We start from the raw sequence: 27,803 nt of genomic DNA on the forward strand, positions 1-27,803 counted from the left end.
AAACGTCAGCTTTCCTGCTCCTCTGATGCTGCTTGGCCTGCTGTGTTCATCCAGCTTTACCCCTTGTTATCTCAGATTCTCCAGCATCTGCAGTTCCTACTATCTCTTTTTACACATCTCTTCTCTCTCTTTGGCCTACTCTCGTCCTCCACCAGCTTAATACATTTTCCGAAGTTCATAGCTAGTGTAGGTATATCATTAGTGTACTGCCAATTTTTCTCATGCTATCAGAGATATGCTGTTACATGACCTATTTAAAAAAAACACTCAAAATAAATTTCACCCCAATTAAGGTTGAAATAGCTCTGTTTTTGAAAGCTATTTCAAGAAACCCAACTGACCAGAAGGTTGAAGTTAAAGGAGCATATTGTTTATGAACAGCTGACTGAATAGTACTAAAGTGTCCTGGAAAATTAGATATACAGCATACATATTTCAAAATTAGCTCACAGTAACAAATCTGAAACAAAAACATATCAAGAACTGGCCTAGATGTTCGTACACAGAGGGAAGAGGAAAGGAATCAAAATACCAAGTGGCATGAGGCTGGCAATGCACCATTTTTGTGGAGTCAGGTTTTAAAGAAAATTTTTGTCTGTTTCCTGATTAGAATACAGTGCACTTTTGTGAAGCATGTGTACTTTGCAACAGCACTGACACAGGAAACTCAATTTGTATTTAATAAGAGGTCTGCTGCTTGTTTCAGATAGGTAGTGCACCACCCTGATATGTATCTGTGAAAGTTACAGTCAACTGATAGTTTGAGTTAGCTAAGTATTATTCAATAACAACTAAATCTGCCTAGGTTTCTGAGCAAGTCTCATTTATAGGCAACAGTTTGGCATTTTTAATTTTGAAATACCCTTCATAGTGGTACTTACAGAAGTAATAACAAATGGAGTTACTTAGAATAACATTTAAATGCAGCGCAACACCCACACATTGACTTAAAAGTGTGATTAACATTGTGGCTTTTATTTTAATCTATGTTTCAATCTAATTTTTGTAATGGCACAATGTTCATCTATTTTATAGCTATTTCTCATGAGTGATAGATTAATTGATCAAATACCCTGTGCTGATTTTGAAACAACATTATCCAGGAATGACTCTCTGTGTGCTTTAACAGTCATTTTTCTTTTGAGGGATACAAGGAAATAGGACCTCAATGTGCTGCTCTCCCAATTTGTCAGGGACCTATTGGAAGCAGTGGTCTAGTGGTAATGTTGATAGATTAGTAATCCAGAGGATTAGTAATCCAGAGCCCTGGGCTAATTTTCCAGAGACACTCAATCAATAGAAATTCAGTAATATGAGCATGACAACCATCGTTGTACGTACTCTAGGGAAGGAAATCTGCCTTCCATACCTGCTCTGATTTACATGTGACTTCAGGCCATTAGCAATGTGGTTGACCTCAAATGCCCTCTGAACTAGTCAGCAAACCATTCAGCTCAAGGTCATCAGGATGGGCAAAGAATACTGCCCTTTCCTAATGATACCCTCATCCCATGAAATAATGCAAGGGAAAACTATGCTGGACTGACACCAGAATGACATACTCTATCCTCATGACGTTTACAGGCATAAGGGACTCCAAGACAGAATACAGGAGACAGGAGTAGATCATTCAACTTGTTGAGCCTGCATCTTTCATTTAATGAGAGGCTTCCTCTCATTCTTCTAAATTCCAGACAACATATGCCCAAATTACTCAGTATCTCAACATAAGGTAACCCTCTGATCCCAGGAAACTTCTCTGTGCTGCCTGCCATGCAAGTATGTCCTTCCTTAAATATGAAGATCAAAGTTGCAAACAATGCTCCAAACACAGGCTCACCAAAGCACCAGAGCATTTTAGCAAGGCTTCTTTACTCTGTACTCCATTCCCTTTATAATAAAGGCCAACATGCTAATTGCTTTCCAACTTGCTTCTTGTGGCTGCATAATAATTTCTGAGTTCCTTATATGAGAACACCTATGTATCTCTGAACATAAACGTTTACAAGTTTACTGCACTTTTGATAACTATACTTCTTTTCTATCCTTAGAAATAAAGTGAATAGTCTCACAGTTACCCATGTTATATTCCATCAGCCATCTCATTGCTCGCTCAGTTAGCCTGCCTATATCTCTTTGCAACCAGTTCAATCAGTAATGGTGCTGCTGAGCCACTCTTGATTGTATACATTGAAATCCCCCATCCAGAATACATTCTCATTTTTAGTGTTTTCCCCCATATGTTGCTCAACATGGAGGAGCTCTGAATCATTAGCCGAGGGAGGGCAGTAACCAGCAGGAGTTTTCTTTGCCACTGTTTGACCTGATGCCATAAGATTTCATGGTGTCTTGAGTCAAGGTTGAGGACTCTCAGGGAAAATCTCTCCCGACTATCCCACTGTACTATCACTTTTGCTGGCTCTGTCCTTCCGGTGGGACAAGGCATATTCAGGCATGAAGATAGTGGTTTCTGGGACACTGTCTGCAGGGTATGATTGTGTGAGTGTAACTATGTCAGGCTGTTGCTTGACTAGTCTATGAGAAAGTTCCCCCAATTTTCTTACTAGCTCCCAGATGTTAATGAGGAGGACTTTGCAGTGTCAACTGGGCTATTTTTGTCACTGTCATTTCTGGTGCCTAGATTGATGCCAGGTCGTCTGACTGGATTCATTTCCTTTTTGAGACTTCATAGCGATTGATACAATTGAGTGGCTTGCAAGGCCATTTTAGAGGTCAGTTAAAAGTCAACCACATTGCTTTGGATCCATAGTTGCATATAGGCCAGACTACATAGGATGCCAGATTTCCTTCCCTAAAGGATATTAATAAACCATTCTTTTCCAACAATCGACAATGGCGTTCATGCTTATCATTAAACTCTTTATTCCAGCCATTTATTAAGTTCAATTTCTACCATCTGCCATGACAGAATTCAAAGCGGGTCCTCAGAACATGATTTGAGGTTCTGGATTAATCGTCAAACAATTCTAATAAATGTTTTAAACATTATTTCCCTTTTATAAAACTGTATTTAACTTATCTAATCATACAATGAAATATTGTTGTGATTGTGGTTCACATAGATACCAAAAACATAGGTAGATATGGAAAAGAGGTTCTGCAAAAAGAATATAAAGAGCTAGGAAGTAAATTAAAAAGCAGAATTCCAAAGGTTACAATCTATGGTTTATTGTCCAAGTTGCAAACAAATTGACATCAAGTATGTGAAGTTAGAGAGATGAATATGTGGCTTAAAGACTGGTGTGGGAGAATTGGGTTCCAGTTCATAGGTAATTGGCAACTGTACTGCGGAAGATGGGGGCTGCACCATTCAGTTTACAACTGAACCATGCTGAAGTCAGTGTTCTTGTGAAATGCATATCTCGGGAAGAAGAGAGGGTTTTAACCTAAATAATGGAGGCAACGAATTAAATGTGGAATGTTCAAGATGGAAAGGATTGGATACTGAATATTGAGGATTATGTGACATTGAAGAAAAAATAAAAAGCAAAGTAAAGGTGGAGGGGTAACTTTGTTAATCAAAAATGGGCATTTTTGCAATAGTTAGAGACAATGTTGGTTCAGGAGATAAGATAAAGAATCAGAGTGGATGAAGATGAGGAATAGCAGAGGAAAGAGGTCACTAGAGTGAGTGGGTGTACAGGCCGCCTAATACTAACCACAATGTAGGACCAAGTATACAAGAAGAAATATTGAGCTGTGGGCTGACAAATCTACGAGACTAGATGGGCTTCATCCTAGGATCTAAAAATAAATTGTTAATGATTTCATATTTGCAATGGAGTTAATTTTCTAAAATTTCCTTGATTCAGGGAAGGTTCCATCAGACTAGAAAGTAAAAACATGTAGCTCCTGTTGTCAAGAAGGGAGAGAGGCAGGGAAAAGGAATATGTAGACCAGTCAGCTTGGTATCTGTCATGGGAAATTGTTAGAATAGAGCTTTGAAGGAAGTATGGCTGCCCGCTTAGAAAAATTCAAGGCAATTGGGAAAAATCAGTATGGTTTTGTCAAAGGGAAATTGTGTTTCGCCAATTTATGGGAGTTTGTTGAAGGAATGACTTACAGTTTGGATAAAGGGGGGGCTGTAGTCTTACTGAACTTGGATTTCAAGAAGGCATTTGATGAGGTGCCACATTAAAGGCTATTGCAAAAAGTAAAAGTAAAAGTTCATCATTTAGAGGGTAATATATTAGGATGCTGGCAATTTTCAATGAGTGGTGTCCCACAGGGGTCTGTCTAGGATTTTGACATTTTACAATTTATATCAAAGCTTAGATGAGAGGAGTGAAGTCTTAGCACTAGAATTACTGATGACACCAAGATGGGTACTAAAGTATCTTGTGAAGAGGACATGAGCCAGTTGAAGACTACTACAGATCAATTGAACGAGTAGTCAAAAATCTGACTGATGAAATATAATCCGGGAAAATGTGAAGTTGTTAATTTTGGCAGGAAGAATGAAAATGCATAGTATTACATAAAAGGAGAATGACTGCAGAATTTCGAGATGCAGGAGGGATTTAAATGCTCTAGTGCATGAATATCAAAACATTAGCCTGCTAGAACACCACTTCATACTATCTTTTATTGCAAGAAGATTTAAACATAAAAGGAAGGATATTATGCTTCAGTTATCCAGGGCATTGGTAAGACCACATCTCCTGTACCGTTTCCAGTTATGGGCTCTTTATTTCAGGACGGATGTAAATACATTAGAGGCAGTTCAGAAAAGGATTACCAGATGAATACCTGGAATGAGTGAGTTGTCTTTTGAGGAGGTTGGTCAGTCTGGTCTTGTTTCCTCTGGAGTTTAAATGAGTGATAGGTGACTTGATTGAAGTGTATGAGGTCCTGAACAGTCTTGAAGAGGAGACCGTGAAAAAGATGTTTCCTCTTGAGGGGGAGTCCAGAACTAGGAGGCCATGGTTTAAAATTAGGGATCACCTTTTCAGGACAGACATGTGGAGATTTTGTTTCTCTCAAGCGTTGTGTGACTTTGAAACTCTCTGTCCCAGAAGCCAATTTGGACCATCAATTCAGTACCGGTCAAAAACAATCAGCTAACTATTCTAAACCCATTTGTCAGCACTTGGCCCATAGCCTTTATATCATGGCATTGCAAGTGTACATCTAAATGCTTCTTACATGTTGTAAGGGTTTCTGCTTCTACCAACTTTACAATCAGAGTGTTCCAGATTCCTACACCTTCTGGGTGAAAAAAAGACTTTCCTCACAACCTCTCTAAACCTTGTGTGGCTTACTTGATTGAGTGAGTTGCTGGACAGAGTGGAATGGGAGAGGAGCCTAGTAGGAAGATAGTGGAGTAGAAATGGCAGGAGTTTATGGGGGTAATTTAGGAGGCACAGCTAAAATTTATTCCAAGGAAGAAGAAACATACTAAAGGGAGGATGACACAACCATGGATGACAAGGAAAGTCAGGGACGGCATAATAGCAAAAGGCATAGAATGCAGTGAAGATTAGGAGGAAGCCAGAGGATTAGAAAGCCTTTACAAATCAGCAGAGGACAAGTAAAAGTTATAAACCTGTGGTGTTCTTGGAAGTGCATGGTAAAAAGGGCTGAGTGATGCCATGGCTTTGTCAATGGAAGGTCATGTCTGACAAATTTGTTAGAATTCTTTGAGGAAGTAATGTGCAAATTAGACAAAGGAGAGCTGGTGGACGTGATTAGGGCAGCACGGTGGCTCAGTGGTTAGCACTGCTGTCTCATACGCCAGGGACCCGGATTCGATTCCACCCTCGAGCGACTGTCTGTGTGGAGTTTGCACATTCTCCCCATGTTTGCATGGTTTTCCCCCGGGTGCTCCGGTTTCCTCCCATAGTAAAAAGATGTGCAGGTTAGGTGGATTAGCCATGCTAAATTGCCTGTAGTGTCCAGAGGCGTATGGATTGGACATGGGAAATGCAGGGTTACAGGGAAAGGGTAGGGGGCTGGTCTTCGGAAGGGTGGTGTGGGCTTGTTGGGCCACATGGCCTGTTTCCACACTGTAAGGATTCTATGATGACTCTATTTGGATTTCCAGAAGACCTTTCATAAAATCCCTACAGTGTGGAAACAGGCCACTCGGCCCAACAAGTCCACACCGTCCCTCTGAAGAGCATCCCACCCAGACCCATTCCCCTAATTTCCCGTGTCTAACCCACCTAACACAAACATCCCTGGGCACTATGGGCAAGTTAGCATGGCCATTCCACCTACCCTGCACATCTTTGGGCTGTGGGAGGAAATCGGAGCACCCGGAGGAAACCCTCACACTCACGTGGGGAGAATGTGCAAACTCCACACAGACAGTTGCCCGAGGGTGGAATCGAACCCGAGGCCCTGGCGCTGTGAGGCAGCAGTGTTAACCACTGAGCCAACATGCCACCCACCCACAATCATCAGTTTACGAGACCAACGCCTTCCCACTTGGCCACCATGCCTCCCGTTACCTCACCGCAGAGGAGACTGTTAAATAAGAGCCCATGGTTATGCAGACTTAATGGTCTGATTCTGATCCTATATCTTATGGTCTATGGCCTTATGGTCTTAAATCAATGTCCCCCGTCATTGATGCCTCCACCATGGGGAAACAATTGATCCTTGCCTACTCTCTCTTTGCCCTCCATAATTTTATAAATCCCAGTCTTAACCCCTCTCAATCTCCCCTGCTCCAAGGAAAACAACCCCAGCCTGCCCAATCACTCTTCACAACTAAAACTCTCCAGCCTAGGCAACATCATGGTAAATGAAAATCGAAAGAGCTGCGGACGCTGTAAATTAGGAACAAAAACTGAAGTTGCTGGAAAAGCTCAGCAGGTCTGGCAGCATCTGTGAAGAAAAAAATTAGAGTTAACGTTTTGGGTCCGCTTCTGAGGAAGGGTCATCGGAAACGTTAACTCTGATTTTTTTTGTTCACATATGCTGCCAAATCTGCTGAGCTCTTCCAGCAAGTTCTGCTTTTGTAACAACATGGTAAATCTCCTCTGCACCTTCTTCAGTGCTATCACACCCCTCCTATAATGTGGATTCCAAAACTGCACACAATACTCTAGCCATGGTCTAACCAAGATTTTATGTATTTCTGGTATAACCTCCCTGCACTTAAACTCTATGCCTTGGTTAATAAAGGCAAGTACCTCATATGCCTTCTCAACCACTTTATCCACATGTCCTGCTATCTTAAGGCACTGGTGGACATACATACTAGGGTCCCTCTGATCCTCAGTGATTCCCAGGGTCCTACTGTTCACCATGTATTCCGTTGCCATGTTTGTCTTGTCCAAGTGCAAGTGGGGGCATTGGCAATTTTTATAGCAAAGGTGAATAGATTCTCGTCAAGCAGGGGACCCAAGGTTCTAGGGAGTAGACAGGAATGTGGAACTCGAAACAAAGGCAGATCAACCATCATCTTATCGATGGTAGAGTAGGTTCGAGATGTCGAATGGTCTCCTTCTGTTCATAGTTTGTACGTGTCCTGTTTTGTGTAAGTCTATACAATTGAAGGATGGTCTTCCTGAAGCAGCAGGGTCATTACTGAGGCAACCACAATTGTCGTGTCCAACCTCACTGGAGCTGTCTAAGGAAATGGCAAACTATGCACATAACTCATTCCCTACATTTAGTGATACCAATGTCCTTCATATTTATATTTACCAATCTGTACTTCCATGGATCTGCAGTTTTATTTCTTAACTATGCATTCATCTGTTTACTCAGAGCACGCCAGCTGCACATCTAAAGTTATCTGAAGCCCTTTAAACCAGCTCTCTGATTTCCCTTTCCTTCTGCCTGGCCTGTCGACATCCTCTTAAGCAATATGATTGAAATTAGTATTTCTAATAAAGGGGAAGAACGATGGTGTAATATTGAAAAGGAATTTAAGTTGCCATCCCCCTTCAGTGGCATAGTATTCTATTTGTATAATTCATGATAACGTGCTCCAGAACTGCCTTTCATATTCATTGCACACACTTATATGAAACAAATTCAAGCAACATATTCAAGTACTATTCTGCAATAATCTCCAATTAATATTGCACAGGTTACATATTGAATTTAAAAAAAAAAACAGAATTTCCCCGTAGTCCGATTATCAGGTTTCTACAGAATATTTAGTGCAGTGTTCAAACGACTTAAATGTATTCAGGAGTATAAAGAAAGCAGTGTTACTGTGCAGTACCTTTATGATATCAAATGTGCTTACCTGAGGTGAGCATGTTATGCATTCGGTCTTGAGCCAACAACTGGATCGGTTGCTCTTGGTCAGACACCCCATCTGAGGAGAAACATGATTCAGTCTCATAAATAGTCTGCAGCATCTTTCCTTTGAGTTCTCACTTCAGCCACATGAAAGATTCATCAGAACACCGACAGAGTCATTTCCTCCTTAATTCTTCCTCTCGAAATAATCAGATGACTTGCACATTATTACATCGTAAAGTGCTCTCTCTCTTTCAATTCCAAATGGTTAAGTGCCTCCCTCTATTTTGTATTTTGGATGAGCCAAATATACAATTATAAAAAGGAACTCAAAGTTTTCTTTCCAAAAGATATTTAGTTTTTGCAGTTTTCTTTTGGCCAGTTTGTTTCGTGAATTAAGTTGAAAGTAACTGGAATTGTAGTCACCACAGTTCAGGGAAGCCTTTATTTTGCTTCGTAGTAGGCACTAGAGGTTTGCAAGTGTAGTGTCTAAACCATTGTACGCACAAGTCTGCTCTGCCCCTGTTTACTCCTCTCCAAGTTGGCAAAATGAAGTGATAAAACGTTTACAAATGAATCAACAACAACACAGCCCACAGGCGACAGAAATAGAACAATGGCTTGTGTTAACCAAAAATAGGTCATGCATGGCAGGGATTGAGCTGTATTAATGCATTTGAAAAAATACCACTACAAGAGCAAACAGTGTACAGCTGTCCAATCCCTCAGCTGGAAATGCTGCTTTCCAGTCCTGCTGCAATATCTCAAAATGTATTGACATCTATTTTTGTTCATACACTCAGAATAGAAGCGACATCATTGGATCCTGTTTACATTAGTCAAAATCATTCCAATTTGTCCAAGATACTTGCTGATCCAAATTTGAAGCAACAGTGTGAGTGATGCCGATCATTCATAATTCATGTCCCATTTTAAAATGCTCCCTGTCTGGACTTGATGACATTTTAAACAGGTTCCAGAATTAGAAAAGGAATTCAGCTCATGTAAACACATGGTCAGAACAAGTGTCAGGTTTACTGTACAACGGTTTTATGCTCTAGGTTTTATGTGTGTACTCAGTGGGGGAGGTATTAGAATCATAGAATAGAATCATAGAAGCTTTACAGTGCAAAAAGAGGACTTTTGGCCCATCAAGTCCACACTGACCCTTCGTAAAGCATCCCACCTAGACTCATTCCTCTACCCTATCCCCATAACCTCACATTCACCATGGCTAATCCACCTAACCTGCACACCTCTGGACACTACGGGGCAATTTTAGCATAGTGAATCCACCTCGCCTGCACATCTTTAGGCTGCGGGAGGAAACCAAAATACCCGGCGGAAACCCACGGAGACACGGGGAGAATGTGCGGACTCCTCACAGAGAGTCACCCGAGGCTGGAATCGAACCCGGTATTAGCCAGTAAGCCACATTTTACAATAGTTCAGCACTGCTCACTTGAGCGAGATGCAAACAACTTATTTTTAGAATACTGCAAAATTAGTAGATGTTGTTTAGTAGAAGAGGTTCTATATGATTCTGAGGCTTTTGGTAAAATGGGATTTAGCTTATTTATATTTCTTGGTATTTTCATAACATCAAAAGTGTTGTGTCACTTCACAGACTCCAGATCAAACAGACAGTGTTCCTTTAAGAGAGTCACATGATATCACAATCCATGTTCTCTCTAACGTCGTGCAACTGCTTTGATGTTCCATGTACGGCAATCAGTGACGGTGATTGTGGTATTGACTTCTGGTTCTGGAAATTGTTACTGTGCACTGCCTTGGAGGTTTGGATTGAAGAAAAAAATTATGGGGAATGCTCCTCACAACGTGCCACATGCCAAAACAATCGTACTTGCCTTACTTTTCGTCATTCTCTCAGTCCAATGAAGTAGGTTTAGTGTGATCAGTCAGTTTTGTGTAATTACATACAGTAACATCAGAACCAAATTCAGATGATGTACAAGACCATGATTTTATACAAATGTGAAAAGTTAGTTTTGTTAATAAACTTCAAGATATCTATCTCAACAAGTACTTAGTCTCTGTGGTATATGTTATGTGAGCTAAAATACATGGCCATACTCAAACCAAATTATACTGGCAGTACTATTTAACATAAGAAACTACATCACGGCGACAGCAAGAAGACTTTTGGTTTTACAAGCTGATAGCAGCAGTGAGAGTTGTGAAGTGTCCTGCCTCTAACAGTCATCACATACCTGAGTTCAGAGCTGAACAACCATGACTCAATTGTTACAACTTGCAGTGAAGCAAAGCAACCGCAACAGGGGAACAATTATGAACACACCTCTTTCAAAAGAAAAGCCCCCACCACTGATCTATTTGTAAAGTGTCATATATGTAGCACCAGGTAAAACTTATAGCCACGAGTCGGTACAAGATACAGAGTGTGATTTCACTGAAGCTAACTCAGCTGGAAGGCTTTTGGAACTGGGTCATTGCCACTGTGCCAATTAAAGCCTCCACAGAAGCGATTCTAAATAAACCTAAAGAATATCCCATTGATGCACCACGAGAAAGAGGATGCAAGTTCAAGGCAATCCATGCAGGTCAGCATCATCTACAGGTGCTTGACTCTGCAACAACAGTCTCCAACAGTTCATATCATATGCAAGCTATGTTCTACAAGAGAACTTTGGGCTAAAGTCTGCAAGGAACCCAGCTGCCCAGAAAACTCCAAAATGCAACACAAAGCTGCACAGCAGCACATGAAGAAGTGTCAACCAAGAAACAATGTTAATGATGTGTTGAATGATTTTTCCATGGCACAAAAGCACATCCAAATCCTGGAAATATCTGCAATGCCATAGCTTAAAGATCAGTCAAACAGTGCATGTGGTAAAATTGACACTCCCATATTGGCCCTGCTAAAGCTATGATCATTACCTCTATTCAAGTGATACACCCCAAATGGAATGGAAATCGTACTCTAAATGCCAAGATTGATGCCAGTGCAAGTGCAAATGTCATCCCTTTACACACCTTACAGGAGATATATTCAGAAAAACTGGCTGATGCAGTGCACTTCATCATGATTAACTAACTGCTTATAACGTGTCAGACAACACATGCATTTGACATTGATCTGGATAATGCTAAACAGCTTATTGTGATGACTCATGGCATTTGTCACATAGAAGAAACAGCAGGTAACAAAATAATCCTCAAGGTAACAGTCCAGTCAGTTACAACATTAAAGATTGTGAACTGCAATATTGAGTCTATATATATATATATGACCTGACTAATCTGCTTAGACTGGTTTGATGCTTTTGGCAACTTTAAAGGTGATGCAGTATTCTTTCTGAAAGATGATGACAAACCTAGCATTGAGCTGTCTCGTAAATACAGAATTCACATTCAGGATAAACTCAAGTGGGAACTGGATTCAATGGAAGAAAGCAATGTCGTCTGGAAAGAAAAGCATAACAACACTGAATAGTGCAGCTCCATTATGTGTATTCAAAAAAAGTTGTTGTTAACGTGTATGTTTAATTCCAAGTGGACTAAACAGCGCACTAAAGAGATACCCACTCAAGACTCCCACCAGGAAAAAGTTTGTCTAAAGTTCTCAGATGCCAAGCGTTTTACCAAATATATACATCCAAGAAAGGCTTTGGGAGTATGTCTATTCCAGGATGCCAAACTTATTGCATTTGGTTCTAAAGTCCTTACAAGAACTGAGGTGAACTACTCAAACAATGAAACAGAAATTCTGTTTTTTTAGGATGCAACAGACTCACACCTATCTACTTGGCAATCATTTCATTGTTAATACTGACAACAGCCATTAGAAATGATCTGTTGGAAACCACTCACAGTAAAACTCTACAACCAAAATGGCTATGTTTTAAGGTCCATGGGTATGATTTAAAAGTTCAAAGTAAACTAGGTTACCAAATGGCTACTTCTGATGCTCTAAGCTGACTTCCAAACCTTGTGAAGAACAAAGATATTCCTCAAGACCTACAAGTAAATATTGTTCAATTTCAGCTGGAAGATAATCTCAGATTTGGTCTCATTCATATTGGTCTCTAGAGCAAAGTCACCAAGCTACTTCATCCGAAACAGCTCAAAAAGATCATCAACAACAGGTAGCCTGAACACATTTAACGAGCCCCCAAGTGAGCACATACTTTCTAGTCATTAAGAAATGAACTGGAACTCTCTGGAAATGTAATATTAAAGGCTAACAGGTAATAATTCTGCAAGATCCATGTCAATATGCTAGGCTCATGTATACAAGTCACATGGATTCAGAAAAAGCAAGAAATTGGTGTGTGGATCCATTTTTTGGCCCAGCAACAATTCATTAAATTGTGTGAAGCATATTAATTCCATTGATCTCAACAACTGACAGACCCTTCCATACTTCAGGATTCTTTATGAGCATAGCACACATTCATAACCAATATTTCCTATGTCCAGCCTTTATTTATTTGTACAATGAACACAAGACATCTAAAAATCCTTAACATTAGATGGAGTGCTTCTGAAGTTGTAACATATGGAAATACTGCACCTAGGCCATACAAAGCATTGTTGTACAAACAGCAATGGGATGAATGATCAGACAATTTGTTTGATTTGGAATAGTTAAGGAATTAAAGTTCACCATGCCACGTCCCCTCCCTTCTTCGAACAGGCAGGAATGAGGAACTTCAGTTTTTTGGAGAGTGTGGCAAAGTTCAGATTGTTCTCTTGAGGGTGAAGAAAGCTAAAAGGAGTTTTGAAAAAGATGGCCAAAATTATTAAGGGTTTTAACAGAGTCAGTAAGGCAAAACTATTTCCAGTGGTAGAAATGTTGGTCTCCTCAAGGGCGATGACATGAAGAAAGGTAATGACACAGCTAATTGTTGTGTTCTGAAATGCACTGCTTGACCCACTGGTGGAAGCGAATTCAATAGTGATATTCAACAGGGAATTGGTTACATACTTGAATGGAAAAGATTTACGGGGGAATGGAGAAACAACAGAGGAATTGAATGAATTGAATGGCTTTACAAAAGGACTAGTGCAGGCCCAATGGGTCAAATTGACTTGTTCCCTGTCGTGTCATTTTCCAGCACTTTCAGTCAATGACTGAATGGAGTCTTCACATTGAATTACTGGTCATGTTGTTTGTTTGGGTTGGAAAGAGTTAAAGAAGAAATCCCTGTTGGGTTGCCTTGTGCTGCAGGTATTTCACTTCATTCCAAAGATAGTAAAGCAGCCTCAGCAAATAGCACCTAGTATCACCTACACCTGGACAGGATGAAGCCTGAAGCTAAGCAAGGAGAATTACTTCAAAAATTAGTATAGAGTTCACACAAGAAGGAAACAAAATACCGTAGATGCAGAAAATCCAAAATAAACCCAAGAAACTTTGGAAATAATCACCAGATCAGACAACAGTGGACAGAGAAACTAAGGGCTGAATCTTAATTTTTTTTTGACAAAGTGCGAGGTAAGTGAGTTTTTTGGAGAGATTTTCGCTGCGAAGCCCAGTAAGGTTCCTTGTTTTGTCTTACCAAAAGCACGTCATTAACTCCCTACCTCACCTCCTAACATGCCTTACATCCAAATCTATCCCTAACTTATCACAGATCATTCCCAGAACAATTTAAGGGTAGGCAATGGCCTAGTTGTACTATCATTAGACTATTAATCCAGAGACCCAGGTAATGTTCTGGGAAAACAAGGTGTAGAGCTGGATGAACACAGCAGGCCAAGCAACATCAGAGGAGCAGGAAGGCTGACGTTTCGGGCCTAGACCCTTGTTCAGAAAATGTTCTGGGAACCTGAGTTCAAATCCTGTAATGGTAGATGGTGAAATTTGAATTCAATAATGTTCTGTAAATGAGAGTTTAATGATGACCATAAAACCATTGCCAATTGTCAGGATCATGAATGTCCTTTAGAGAAGGAGATCTGTCATCCTTTCCTGGTCTGGCCTATATATTACTCGAGACCCAATGTGATTGACACTTAACCACCACCCCACCTTGGGCAATTAGGGATGGGCAATAAATGCTGGTTCAGCCAGTGATGCCCTCATCCTGCGAATGAATAAAAGAAAGAAAAAATTCGCCACTCAGCAGATATCAACAGAAAGACCAGCATCCCATCTGCACGTAGGTGCATCCCACCCGCACTATGTTTAAAAGATTACTGTGTACCCAGATGAACACTGGCATTCTGAAGCTGCCCTGCTTGGCCAAACACAGGGTCTGAACATGTTGGAGAGGGGGGAGGATGTTTTCTGACAGGGGCCTGGATGTCCTGGTCAAGTGATGGTACAAAAGATGGAGTTCTCTTGCCAGAGAACAGGCAGAAGTGGCCATGTCTCCAGAGCCTGGCAGCCTGGTCTGAGATCACTACCCAGGTCAGTGCCATCTCCACAGTGCAGAGGAATGGCCAGCAATGCCATAACTAGGTCAATAACCTTCCCTGCTGTGTCAGGGTCGATGCCACACTCTTCTCTCTGCTTCCTCACCCTCTAAACATGTTACTGCACCCACCTCCCAACAAGACTCATGATTCACCACTCTTACTCTTGCCTGCAACATCTTCCTTCACTCTCTCTCATTTGCCCTCTGCCCTCCCCAACAGACTGCTAACCCTGCATGACCTCTATTCTGCCGCCTCACTCCCTCATAATACCTCACTACCTTTCCATCACCTATTATGAAGATTAACAGCTGTGCCAGCCATTTTTATCTCACTCAGTGCTCTCTTTCTCTCTTTCCAGGAGCAGGCAGCCCACATTAGGGCAGAATGGATGGATGGGTGCCCAACATTCAATTCCCTAACCTCCATGAAGAGAAAATCCTAGCCTTTACAGGGGAAGATTGGGACAATGCTTGTGGGAATGCTGAGACATCCATTTCCTGCCAAATGCGCCATGAACTGAAACTCTCACATTAACCCAGATTATCTCATTCATTGCACATTACTTCATGTACAGCCCTGATGTCTGAGAAAACCTCAGAGAAAGCCTCAGCAAGGCTTCCTCCTGCATCCCGTGCTAGCTAAGGTTGATGGGGATGTCGGGATTTAGAATGCTTGGAAGCAGGAGGCAGAGAAGGATCAGCCCAAGCTACTCGTACACAGAGAGTGGCCAGAAACCAGGCAGCCTCTCAGCCTAACAGACCAGACCCAATGATGTCTGCAAACAGAGACTTTGCCACATACACTGGGAGGAACAGGAGCAGCAGACAGTTTTGTGGGAGGTAATGGCCCTCAGCACCCAGAGGCCGTAGCAGTGCAGTGAGTCATGTGACCACCTGGCTGCGCCCGTGGTCAGGTTGGCAGCTACCATGGGCAGCCAGGCCTAGTTGTCTCAGGGTTTACTGAAGAGTTGCATACACTGTGTTCCGTTGTCCCCATCAATGGTCTTCATGACCACAGGCTGGCGAGTGGAGGATGGGAAACTTGGCAGACAATCCAGGTGCCCCTTTCCATCAAAGATGGTGCCAAGAGGCGCCAAGCCAGAAGAGAAGAAGTTTCATCTCAGAATACTTCAGAGGTGTCTGGGTCCTCCACCCGACCTGTACTCTTCCAACCCTTGGAAGTTACAGTCAGAGAGGGTTCACCTGACTCTAACAAGAAGACACTTAGCACCACTGGGCCATCCAGACACAAACACCCTTGAGGTTGACCAGCCAAATATCCAGCACCAATGGGCTCTACAGCCGAGCAGCCTCCTTTCACTCCAGATGCACAGCCAGGAACAGAGGGTGAAGTGTAAGAGAGAGAAATAAGAAAATGTATCAAGGACACTTTTGTGGCATAGATGACATTGCACCGTATAGTATTTCTGATGTTTTCTACAATATTCAGTATTTGAATCTTACTTTTGTTCATTTGACTCTCTTTGTAGCCCTGAATATAACTGTATCATATAATGACCAACTCCCTATCTATACAGGATATACAATGCATCAGCAAGTGCTGAGAATTTCCTGCAGTATCTGGAAGCAAGAAAAAGCCATAGATCAGGTAATAGGTCCTGCAAACACCATTGCCCCTTGTCCTACAACATCTCTATTCTTTCCCTGGCCTCTGAGTTCAAAACAGTTGGTGTAAATAAAATGGTCAGCAATGTCTGGGGAAGGGCATTGCAATGCAAACAGGGAGCTAAAGCATTAGGGACCCGCAGGTCTGTGTCCTGTGCAGTGCATGAGTCTGTGTGTGATGTCATTGCCCATTCAAGGGTTTCACATCAGTGGTTCTTACAGCCCTCTCCCTGCCAGGTCAAATCACTTACTCCATTCACTCCTCATGTGCTTGCAGCCTGTTCCTTTCCCATTCCGCACTTTCAATTTCCAGCACAATGGGAGGTGACAGTGAGTGTTCTTCAATTGGTGGCATTCACCTTCCACCTCCATATATTGGAAAGGACTCAAACATCCATATTCGTTTCCTGGTAGCCTTTTCCATGAATCCCATAAGCCTCTCATCTCCCCAGACCCCCATCTACATGAGCTTGCCTCTTTCCACCATTAACAGGAGCCTCTGGTTTCTAAAATGACCATGCCAGGTATAGTCATACACTGTCTCCCACTTGAAGCTCGGATGCCATTGACTGTGGATGAACTCCTTATCCCACATGACCCCATTCCCGTCCCTGCTCTACTGTATACCACATTTGCAGATAGTGTTGCCAACACCCCTTTTCAGTTGTCATCCACCCACCTTTCCCTTCAGTCTGCAGCTCCCAATCCCAAAAGGATAGATTCCAGAGTCTCCTTCCCATGGCAGCAACCTGCCACAAAACTCACCATAGCCCACATCACTCAGACCCTATAAAATTCCACCCAGAGTTAATGTTTCAGGTTGATTACCTTTTGTCAGAACTACAAAAAGGTTAGTGTTGTGACAGGTTCTGAGCAAGTTCAGAAGCAGAGACAGGCAGGAGGGAAAGAAAGAATGATAGGAAAGATCTGTGATGTGGTAGGACACAAGAAAGATTAAATGACAGAAGCAAATGACTAGTAGTGTTGGTAAAGTACTTCACCGTTTCTGGACTTGACATTGAATTTAATGTTTATGGATTGTAACCACAGGTCCTACTTTTGGGGTGGGCAATTGTGAGTAAAAGTCATCTTTTGATTCCTTACTTATTTAATTTCCACAGTTTACAGATTAATCCATCTCGTTCTTCAACATGATTGACAGCCCTATTTTGCATTTCTACAAGAAGCTTTATAAAACTACATTGCTCCAGAAGCATCTTTGTTCCTTTCGAGATAGCCTAGATAAAACAGCTCATGTGTTCATATACATTGTGGACTAAATCTTGTAGCAAACTAAACTATGCACCATGATTATGCATGAATATTTGATGTGACAAAGATTTTGTATACAAATTTATGTTATTGCAAATTTGCACATTTAAAATCATAACAGGTTTATTGTTTATTATTAAACATTAGTGTTTTATTCATTATAATAAATTATAGTGAAACTGCATTGTTAGACCAAGCAAACTACGATACAATGCAAATGTTCATGGTCCAAAAAAAGAAAGTTTTACTTTAAAAGGTGATTGATTCAAAAGCAAAGTGGCAGCAAAGCTACACAATAACTCTTAGCTCACAACCTGACTTTATAGGATGGCGAGCAAAGGGATATTGCTTGTATAGACTTGCTCAGCATCCCCTCAACCCTTAAACAATATCAAGGAAGAGTCATGGTCAGAAGAGTAAAACCACTTTATGCCTTAAGTGAACCCACACAGACAATCCTGTACTCAAGCATAATTTGTACCACTGCATTCCATAGTTTAAGCTCAAAATTCTGAGAACATAATCAACTGCATCATGTGTTTTGCAATGGCAGGCTGAGGATACAGCAGACGAATGAATCATGCCATGTTGTCTGGGGATAATCGCAGAGTTCCTCCATTGCAGTCCAGTCACCTGAGATATTACATAGCCACCCCAATTGTCTGTATGATGACATTTGTGTAGGATCATGCCTCACATTATGTACATGCTGCCCACACGTGTGGGTTACACCATGGAGCCATAAGTCAAGGTCAGCAGATAGCTCTCATCACCTAGCTCTCTCATCTCTCCTAAGGCTCAATCTCAAAGTAGTTGATGATCCTTTTAATACCTCTGATAAGGGGTGGGAGGGGGATGGTGGTGTTTGTCACTCTTCATACTGAAGAACTAATGTTGATCTGTTCAACTTTATGAGAGAGTAGTAGCTGAACTGCTGAGGTCAAAAGTGGCACGACCACAGGGAACGAATAGGGCATGAACAAGCAGTGATGCCTTTAAGATGTGTCGGGGGGAGGTGAGTCTGGGTGGGATGATCTTCAGAGAGTCAGGGTGGACTTGTTGGGCTAAATGGCCAGTTTACACACTGTAGGGATTCTATGAAGCGATATGTTGACATATTTTGTGACCCAAATCTTTTCAACAATATATTTAATAGCAATTTCTGCATTAATCCAGCAAAAATTACAATTTGATTCTGCTACAAGACAATGATAACACTCGTTGAAATATTATTTATGGGAAATGCATTTTAAATGAATTGGATTAAAATGGGCTCATTAAGTTATTTGCTGGCAAGGTTGTTACTGATTCAAAAGAATTACAAACTTCACTATTTAATGGCAACAATTTTCAGCTTCGAGTAACCAAATTCTACTGCTTACAAAAATAATCTAGTCATTTTTAAAGCATTGCATCTAGCCCTAGATATCGGTATGTTTATGCGCTGATGTCACTGATCTTTGTACTTGCACATGAAACCTGTGAATCACAAGACCTGAACCCCATAGCCAACCAGCAAAGATCAATGAAAACAATACAGAAAGCATACCAATGCCTGCTGTGATAAACCTAAAAGCAGTAATTTTGTGCAAGTAGCAGTTAACTCTTCAATTTCACTTGTTCTTGGTAACATGCCATTGTACCCAGACAGCCTCCATAATTACTCACCACTTGAATGTCACGGCAGATTATAATGGCAAGCTCAACATGTATATTCTTCAAAATTTTGGAAATCAAAGTGAAAATGCAAAATAGCGTAAGTCTTAATGGATGCATGATGTATTGTTTTCTTTTAATAGTTGACGAAATACATTGTTATCGTACAAATCACACGCAGAAATGAGTTTAAGGTTGAGCTAACATCATAAATATATGAGGAGCAATTTTATGCATTTGCAATCCTGAAATGGAAATTTCCCTACAGGGAATGCATATCTGGAACTCAGGAATATTTATCTCAATTTCCTGGCCACTAAAATAAGATGCTTTTCTGCATAACAAACAAAAATGAATAGCATTAAGTATGAGTAAGTTTTTTTTATTGCTATTTATACTCACAGCAACAACATGCTTTCAAAGGAATTACACAGCACCATGTGATTTAAGAAGTGATATCAATGAGGTTTGTTAGAGTGAATGCTAGACTGCTTGAAGTAGAATGATGCAAGTTTAAGAACATGTTGCGTACAGGAGCCCACTAGATTAGGTTGTATCATGTCTGAGATCACATATGTGTATATATAGAGTAATGTATTTTAGAAATTGAATAAGTTTCCAGGTAACTTCAATTGAGCTGGAAACTAGGCTGTCACAATGACATGACTCATGTTGTAATGATTCACAAATTATTTAAGGTAACCAATGAAATTTGTGTGTAGTATTATCCATAAGGAAAGATTTGTTTCTTTCGTGTATTTCAGATTTAAGGATTCCCTGCCCTCAAATGCTACTGTCATTTCAATCTCCTCACAATCCCCGCAGGAGCTACAGCCAGGGGACTTATTTTGAGATCTCTATTAATGTTCCTGTATAACTGGCCACGAAGCTATGCAAGAACAGCTGTAGAATATCTGTCACATTTTATTTTTAAAAATTGCTAACTTAGAAAACTCAGAAAAGCTGAGCAACATCTTCATAAAAGCTGACAGGGCCATAAAGCTGATTATACAAAAAAAAACAAGAACTGTAAAACAGCCCAAGGTAAAGCCCCATAATCACTGCCACTTAAGGTTAAGGAGAATTTCTTGTTGGCTTAATGTTTTGGAACAGTCAAGTTTTTTTGAGCTCTTTGGGAACAGACTGGGAAGCAGAAGGGCTGGGAAAATGGTAATGTTATGTGTCAGATGGGGAGCCTGACATCTTCCTGTTGCAGTGTGGTTTTGGTCATAAAAAATAATATTTGTAGCTTCTGTACAACAGAGCCAATCATGCATCACTTCCCAGTTCCAGTGCCTCCTGTGGATTCTGATGGTGGTGGTTGACTGCGGATTCCCTAACAGGTACTCAATGTCCCATGGAGGAGCTCCTCACAGGCAAAATTACTATCTCAGCAACTATAACACTAATCTTCCATATCTGCACCCTGATCACTGGGGCATGCCTGTCTGGCCCTAGTTCCTCCATCTAAACTCACTTTTTTGTATAATCAGCTTTATGGCCCTGTGTCAGCTTTTATGAAGATGTTGCTCAGCTCTTCTGAGTTTTCTAAGTTAGCAATTTTGTGAATGTGTTACCTATTTAGATGACCTCTCCCTATAGCTGCGGCCTCAGCAATGGATTTCACTAGAGATGACACTGCTAAGGCTGCTAAGCTGCCCTCCTTCTGATTGGATTGATCAGAAATATGCCAAGGTAAAATAAATTTCTCAAGTGTCTATTGAGGAATTCACTTTTTCAAAAAGAAAGAAAATCAAATCCTTATTATTTAAAAACTTATCCACCAAGTTTAGTTTTCTTTAATTCCTTATATTATGAAAATCATTGAAATTTGTCGTCTCACTTCAAATTGTATGTAGTCACGTGGAACTAGCAAGTCATATTCTGAAATGGCAAGTACCCCACTGTCCTAAAGGAAGGTTGTGAAATCAGTGTTATGGTAACAAACATAGAAATAGCAAGCAATGTTTTGTTTTGATCCATTTTTAATTTAAGTAGTTCTGCATACCTTCAGAGTTGCTTCTGACAGTTCCTTTTGACAGATGCTTTTGATACTTTTGAAAGTTTTTTTTGACAGTTTTCACATTTCTATTTGACTTTTTCAACAGCTCTGTTGAATGTTCCAATGATTTTGATAGTTCCAATAAGTTTATGCACTTTTCATGTCAACTTCTACCACCCGATAGGACATCTTATCTCCCACAAAAGACAGCTTGGCTTTCATCTACAAAGGACTCAGCAAAGTTTGAGCCTGTTTTTGACTAGGTTTGATCTATGCACATTGTTTTTCCTGGCTACTGAAAAGTCAGATATGACTTTCATGTGGTAGCTGTCCTCATGAACTAGATGTCTGATTTGGAACTTGCCCCACTATGCAGCTTCCAAAGCAAAAATGATGGTGCCGTGTTTAAGGTTGGGGTTTCTAGCTTTTAGCATCCACCACCATTTTCCCAATGACAGAGAGGCTTCGTTGTTATAAAAATTCAGGCGAAAGCATCAGGTTTATCAATATTCTAAATAAGAAAATTACAGGCTATTGTGAGGTTGTCATACTCATTTTATGTGGAATGGCTGATTGAACATCCTGGTGCTTATGATAGGCAAAAGTTAGCTGGGTGCATTGGCACCAAAATTGGCATTTTGTCTGCTTTTAGGATATACCCAAGGGATATTGAATTCCTGCTTCTAAACAAAAAATTCTGCCCCTAATCCGCCCTGGTGATATTGCCAATCTATATTGATTCTGATTCTTTTTAGGCATTCCTGACAGCAAATTGAAATGTCAGAATTTAGCAAGTATACTGTTCGTATATTACACCTAAGGCAGCAGATTGTGCAACTTGTGGAAGTAACAAAGAAAGTGATGCAGGCAAGGTCAGAGGCAGTAAAATTCGGAAAAGTGCACATTCCTACCCAATGTTGTTATCCCTCACCGGCAAACCCATTGACAGAGAATTGGAAGCTTGGTTCCGCAGGATATTAAAATGCATGTACTTTCTCCAATGGTAGTTGATGTCTTACTGCATAGATTCCTTTGTGTCTGTGACCACCAGTATTTCTGCTGTTGTGAAGCTGTGTGTTACTTCTGCACATCTTCAAGTAGTGACCTACAATCCCTTTGTCATTGGCTGGCCATGTCTGTGCCTGTGAGACCTTGTTGACCCATAACACTGCCACCGACTCGGAGTATTCGGTGTTTGGCTTAAACTCTGTACTGGCTTATCACATGCCTCTATCTCAACACAATATTTCTTCTCTCTCTCTCCATATTCCTTAATGCCTTTGAAACCTAAACATTGATCAATCTGATTCATGAATATACTTGGTAACCCAGTCTTCACAGGTTACTGTGGTTGTCAATTCCACAGGCTGAACATCCTCTGAGTGAAGAAACGTTTCATCAGTTAAGTTTTAAGTGGCCTACCCCATACCACATTTATATCTTATAAAGTGAAGAGATACTTCTCTATGAGCGTATTAATTCTTAATTCTGTAAAGTAGTTTTAATTGCACAGCATTTCAATAATGTTTGTTATCTACCACCTAACTACGCTTGTATTCTTGCATTCATTAATGTCGTTTTACTTTTTGTTGCTATGAAGTTTGCTAGAACTTGTAGTGCAGCAATGTTGCGACAATATTTTTCCACTTGCCAGCCTTTTGAAATGCTACTGTAGCATTGCTGTATTAAATGCTTCCAATAAAACTTTTACTACTGTCAAGCTTTTAAACTGTGATTCACTACAATACTGTCTCTCTGTACTTGCTGGGTTTCCTGCCTTTTTTAATGATCCACATTGTGGCTTCCCAACATTTTCAGACATGTCCCACCTTCTGCAGCCAAGATGAATCTCTCTCCCTTCTTCATAGACAAAATGGTTATTTTCCCACCTTTAACAGTCCAAAACACAATGCATTTTCTTCTGCATAATGATTAAAGTTCTGACTGCAGCCTTCATAATTTTTCCAACCAAAATTGAGGCCCAATAGTTGAGTCCTGATTCTTTTAAATCTTAAGGTTCTTCTGATTTTTCTTCTGCTAGATACTTTGTACAAATTTCTCTAAATTTGTTCTTTTCCATCTGAAATAAGTTCTGAGGCCTTTCTCATATTGCAGCACCTATATAAGTTATTTTCTTCTGGCCCTTCCACTGTTCTTTGCTGCTATGCCTTGTGGAACTGACTTGTGATGACACGTGTTGTTCATTTTTGAGAGGTGAAAACTCTCTTTTTTACCCACTTCTCATTCTGGACCTTTCACTGTTACATAAAGATTTTCCTTCGCTTCCTGAAGGTTTTAACCTCATGTTTTGAAGTTGAATCTCTACATTTCCTATCAAAACTCTGTTCCCTGATGCCGCTCCCAACTACATAACCCACCTCTGATAAATGCCTTCCCTTTTTTGTTAGAGCCTTCTATCACTCACTACAGGGCTTCCATTGCTAAGGCCTTGGCCTTTTTCTTTATCCCTAGCCCATACTGTAATGCAAGTGCCTCTTACAAGCTTCTTGATGAAAGTTTCCGTTTTGAGTGCTGACCTCACACTCCTGCTTCTCCTATAGCTGCTGCTGACTGCTTTTAGTTTTTATATTTCAACTGTTGATGGCACACAATAATCTAAGTGTGATTGGTATCTTGTTAAAGCCATAATGCTCTTTCAGTTCTCTTTAAATTGTTTCCTTTTTTACAAGAACAGATACTGCTAAACATCATGTTGTATCCTACTTTGGACCATTAATTGTGACCAATCATCTTTTCTCTATGCTGAGTCCAGGGTCTGTATAATTATCAATGGTAGAGGGTAGACCACTGGGAAGTCTCAGCAAAAGAGTCTAACATATCAAGGTAGTTTCTTTCCTCGTGGCAATAGGCGGAGTATTCATTAGCTTGTATGTAATCACTGAAGACTATTAGGAGCTGTGCTGAATGCAACTGCTCCACTCGGCAACTTGTACAGATCTCAACTGCCTCTGTGTGAAATCATTAGTTTACGTGGCAATTAATGCAACATCCACATTAACACCTTCAGAAGTGTTACCTCACCCACAGATTATGTAGAAACATGGAGAAGTAGGCCATTTGTCCCTTCAAACCTGTTCTGCCATGTAACATGATCATACCCGATCCTCTGTCTCACCACCGTATTTTGCTCTCTCTCCATACTTCTTTAATACCTAAAAATTCTGATAGTGAATTCCACAGGTTGACCATCCTCTTAGTGAATAAATGTTTCATTAGCTGAGTCCTACATAGGCTACACCATACCATGAGACCACGACTCCTGGTTTGAGAACCCCACACCCTTGGAAATCATTCCTGCATCTAATCTGTCTAGCCCTGTTAGAACTTTATATGTTTCAATTAGATCCTCTCCTATTCTTCTAACTTCTAATGAATACAGGTCCAGTTGAACGAATTCTCCTCATATGAAACTCCTATCATTTCCATTACCAGACTAGAGAACCTCCACTGCACTCTCTCTGTGGCAAGTACGTCTTCTCTTTGGTAGAGAGACCAAAACTACACCGAAATCTAGTTGTGGTCTTATCAAGGCCTTGTATATAACTGCAGTAAGACATCCCTATTTCTGAGCTTAAGTCCTCCTGCTTGCTGCAATCACCAATGAACAACTATGATTGATTGATGTATTGTCACGTGTATCCAAGTACAGTGAAAACTTTGTTTACAAGCAGTATAGGCAGATCATAGTAAGCAAGGATGTGCAGATTGAAGGTTGTAAAAAACTTATAGGCATACAGGTTACACCATCGCATCTATGTGTGAAGTCCAAGACAGTTTGTCGGTTAACCCACGCCGAGGAACTTGATGCTCTCCATCCGGAAATCTCAGTTGATTAAAGTCCAGCACCATATTTACATATACCAGCCTCAAAACTTTCAATCCATAGCATTCCAAGAATTAATGACTTGGATACTAACAGAGGTAAGTTATAGAGCCTGGAATGGCATTAGGGGAATGGTGTTTTGTACAGAAAGCCGACAGGCCTAACTCTAAAACATGCAACTTTTGTATTTGATAGTTTGTCTATCCTGAAGCCAGCCTAGTTGGCAAGCTTGGCTTCTAAACAAATAGGCACAGTCAGAGAGGAAGATAGATCTGATTAACAGCCTGATTGTAGTCAGCATGACTGGTAGAAAGGGTGGTAGGCAATCTGGGGTGGGATAACTATGTAACTCCCATCTTCTTACATGTAGCCACAGTATTTGCATGGTTGTACCAGGTAACATTCAGATAAATAGTATTTTAATATATTAAATATATTTTAAATACATGTAAACATATATAATTAATGTTTTAAAATACAGTATTTTGATGGTTGACATTTCAGCAATGGTATATCTTTTGATTGTCATGGGGGGGAATGGTTAGATGTTCTGTTGTTGAAGATGTCATTGTCTGTCTCTTGTATGGTGAAAGTATTACATACTATTAATGAGCCTGTGTTGAATATCGTCCAGGTCTTGCTGCATGCTTCATTATCTGTGCATGGCACAGAACACTATGTAATCATCAGTGAGTATCTTCACAACTGACATTATGATAGAGGGAAAGTAACTGATGAAGTGACTGATGATGGCTAGCATTAGGCTATAGCCCAATATGCCAACTCATGACACTCACCCTCTTCTCATAGCCCTTCGCATTCTCCATGTCAACCCATTGCATCGGCATACCCATTCACTGTCCATTCACATTTTACTGATTCGATGGATTCAGCCATAATCAAAATGAAAATTTGCCATAGTCCCAGAAGAACGTAGGGCTGTTCTCTCATTAGAAAGAGATGAGTGGTGGTGGGTTTAACCTAAGGGTCACCACACTTAAGGTGAGGGGCAAGATTGAGGGCATTCCTGGTGACCTCAGCTGGTACAGCAGTGCTGTTAGCATCACTCTGCATTGCAAACCAGCTGTCCAGTCAATGGAGCTAACTGACCTCCAGAATTATGGCATGTGTGGAGTTGCTTAAAAAAAAACATAATGTTGTTTGAAACAAACAGCTGTTACTACAAGCCTATCAAAGTGTTAATCTTCCAGACCTTTAAAGTATCAAGAATAAAAGCTTAAAGCATTTTGTACATTTTGATCTTGTGTAAATAAACATTAAGCCATTGGCAAAAGAAATCACAGAAAAGAAAAGCTTATTGTAAAAACATAAAGCTATATATCAGGGAAAATCACTTCTCTCAACAAAGCAAAACCTGTTATGAAAGTCTAGGTTCTCTCGCAAGCATAGTGAGTTGGCATGGAAGCTACGAGAGGACATTGGAGTTTGCAGGCCTTGTCTGACATGAGTAGGGCAACAGGTGGCATAGGGCAGCATGTGCGTGTATGAGAGGACTTGAAGGATGAGGGTTAGAGAGCTTAATTATACATAAACAATTGGGGTCAACTCCCGGAAAATCAAAGCAGGCTTTTTCAGAGTCCACTCCAGAACAGGACCACACTTGCCCTTAATTCCAGGTCCAATTCTGCCTTACACCCTTAGCCCCACTGGAATAAAGATTGGGTCTCTTGAGGCACCTTATGCTGAGGCAAGTATGCGGTCTCAGGAAGTTTCACTTATTCTGTCTGTTTTAGTAGCAAAAATCCACCCCAAAATCTTTGGAGGCTTGCAGGTCCAGAGGACATTACAGAGATAGGAATGCACGCACTTCATAAAGCACAGAATTCATGATGAAAATTTTAAAAGAAATCCAGTTCTCAATGACAATTCAGTGTAAATTTCTAAAAGCTAGCCTGAAAGTCTGAAACCCATTTAAGATTTATTGAAAGATGCAACACCTGTATACCTGGCTAGCTAAAGATTAGTTGAATTACACATCAAATAAGAAAAGATTTAGCAAAAAGCACTTGCATTCAGTCATGAGGCTTATTAAGCAGATTTGATATATGAAGCCTTGATAATCGTATTTGAGTTCAGTAATGTGCAAACTATTATTTTATAAATTGTATTTCTAATAGCAGGATAAGTCGTGACACAGCTTTGCTCTACATACAATTTACAGAAAGAAAATGATTCACTCTAAATAAACAAGTTTGCCTAATAAAGGTTAAGTATGTGAGATATAAACAATTTTTTAAAAACCTATTAAATCCAAGCTTCAGTTCACAAAACAATTAAAGAAAAGAACAGTTGTGTATTCCCACATTAATAGTTTTTTTAATTATTTGTTTTTTTTTTCATTATTTGGTAAAGCAGGTTTCAGTATAAATGGTGCCATTTAGATTTCTGGTACTAAGTGAAACTTGCCAGCTTTCAATTAGCATGAAAATGGTCTGACCAGACACAAAACAAACTTATTGCCACGTTATCATCCTTTACATGCGTCATAGATGTTTTTTTTCTCTTCTTTAGCTTTATGAATATATTTCAACACATACGTCAGTGAAATGCCTGACAATTTGACTGTTTGACTTTTACAGCCAGTGATCCAGTTTCTTTTTTCCATCACATCAACAGCAAAACAGTAAGTAACATTGTTGCAAGCAAAGGAGAGATAAAAGCCTCTAGCACTCGGTTCAAAAAACAACTGCTAAAATTAAATGAGACACCACTGTATATTGGATAGTTTTGAGTGCAAAATATTCACCCAAGACCA

At 40.3% G+C, this 27,803-nt stretch overlaps 1 protein-coding gene across 1 annotated transcript in view; it reads right to left on the reverse strand.

The window, feature by feature from the left end:
- LOC109931812 (histone deacetylase 9-like) overlaps positions 1–27,803 on the reverse strand; it is a 948,406-nt gene that overhangs the window by 425,485 nt on the left and 495,118 nt on the right. The window contains exon 3 of the mRNA XM_048608478.1: positions 8,228–8,299. Within this exon, the coding sequence (XP_048464435.1) occupies positions 8,228–8,299 (72 nt within the window). The remainder of the gene's footprint in view (positions 1–8,227; positions 8,300–27,803) is intronic.

Source organism: Rhincodon typus, chromosome 2 (genome assembly GCF_021869965.1).
Source record: "Rhincodon typus isolate 14 chromosome 2, sRhiTyp1.1, whole genome shotgun sequence".
NCBI classification, from domain to species: Eukaryota; Metazoa; Chordata; class Chondrichthyes; order Orectolobiformes; family Rhincodontidae; genus Rhincodon; species Rhincodon typus.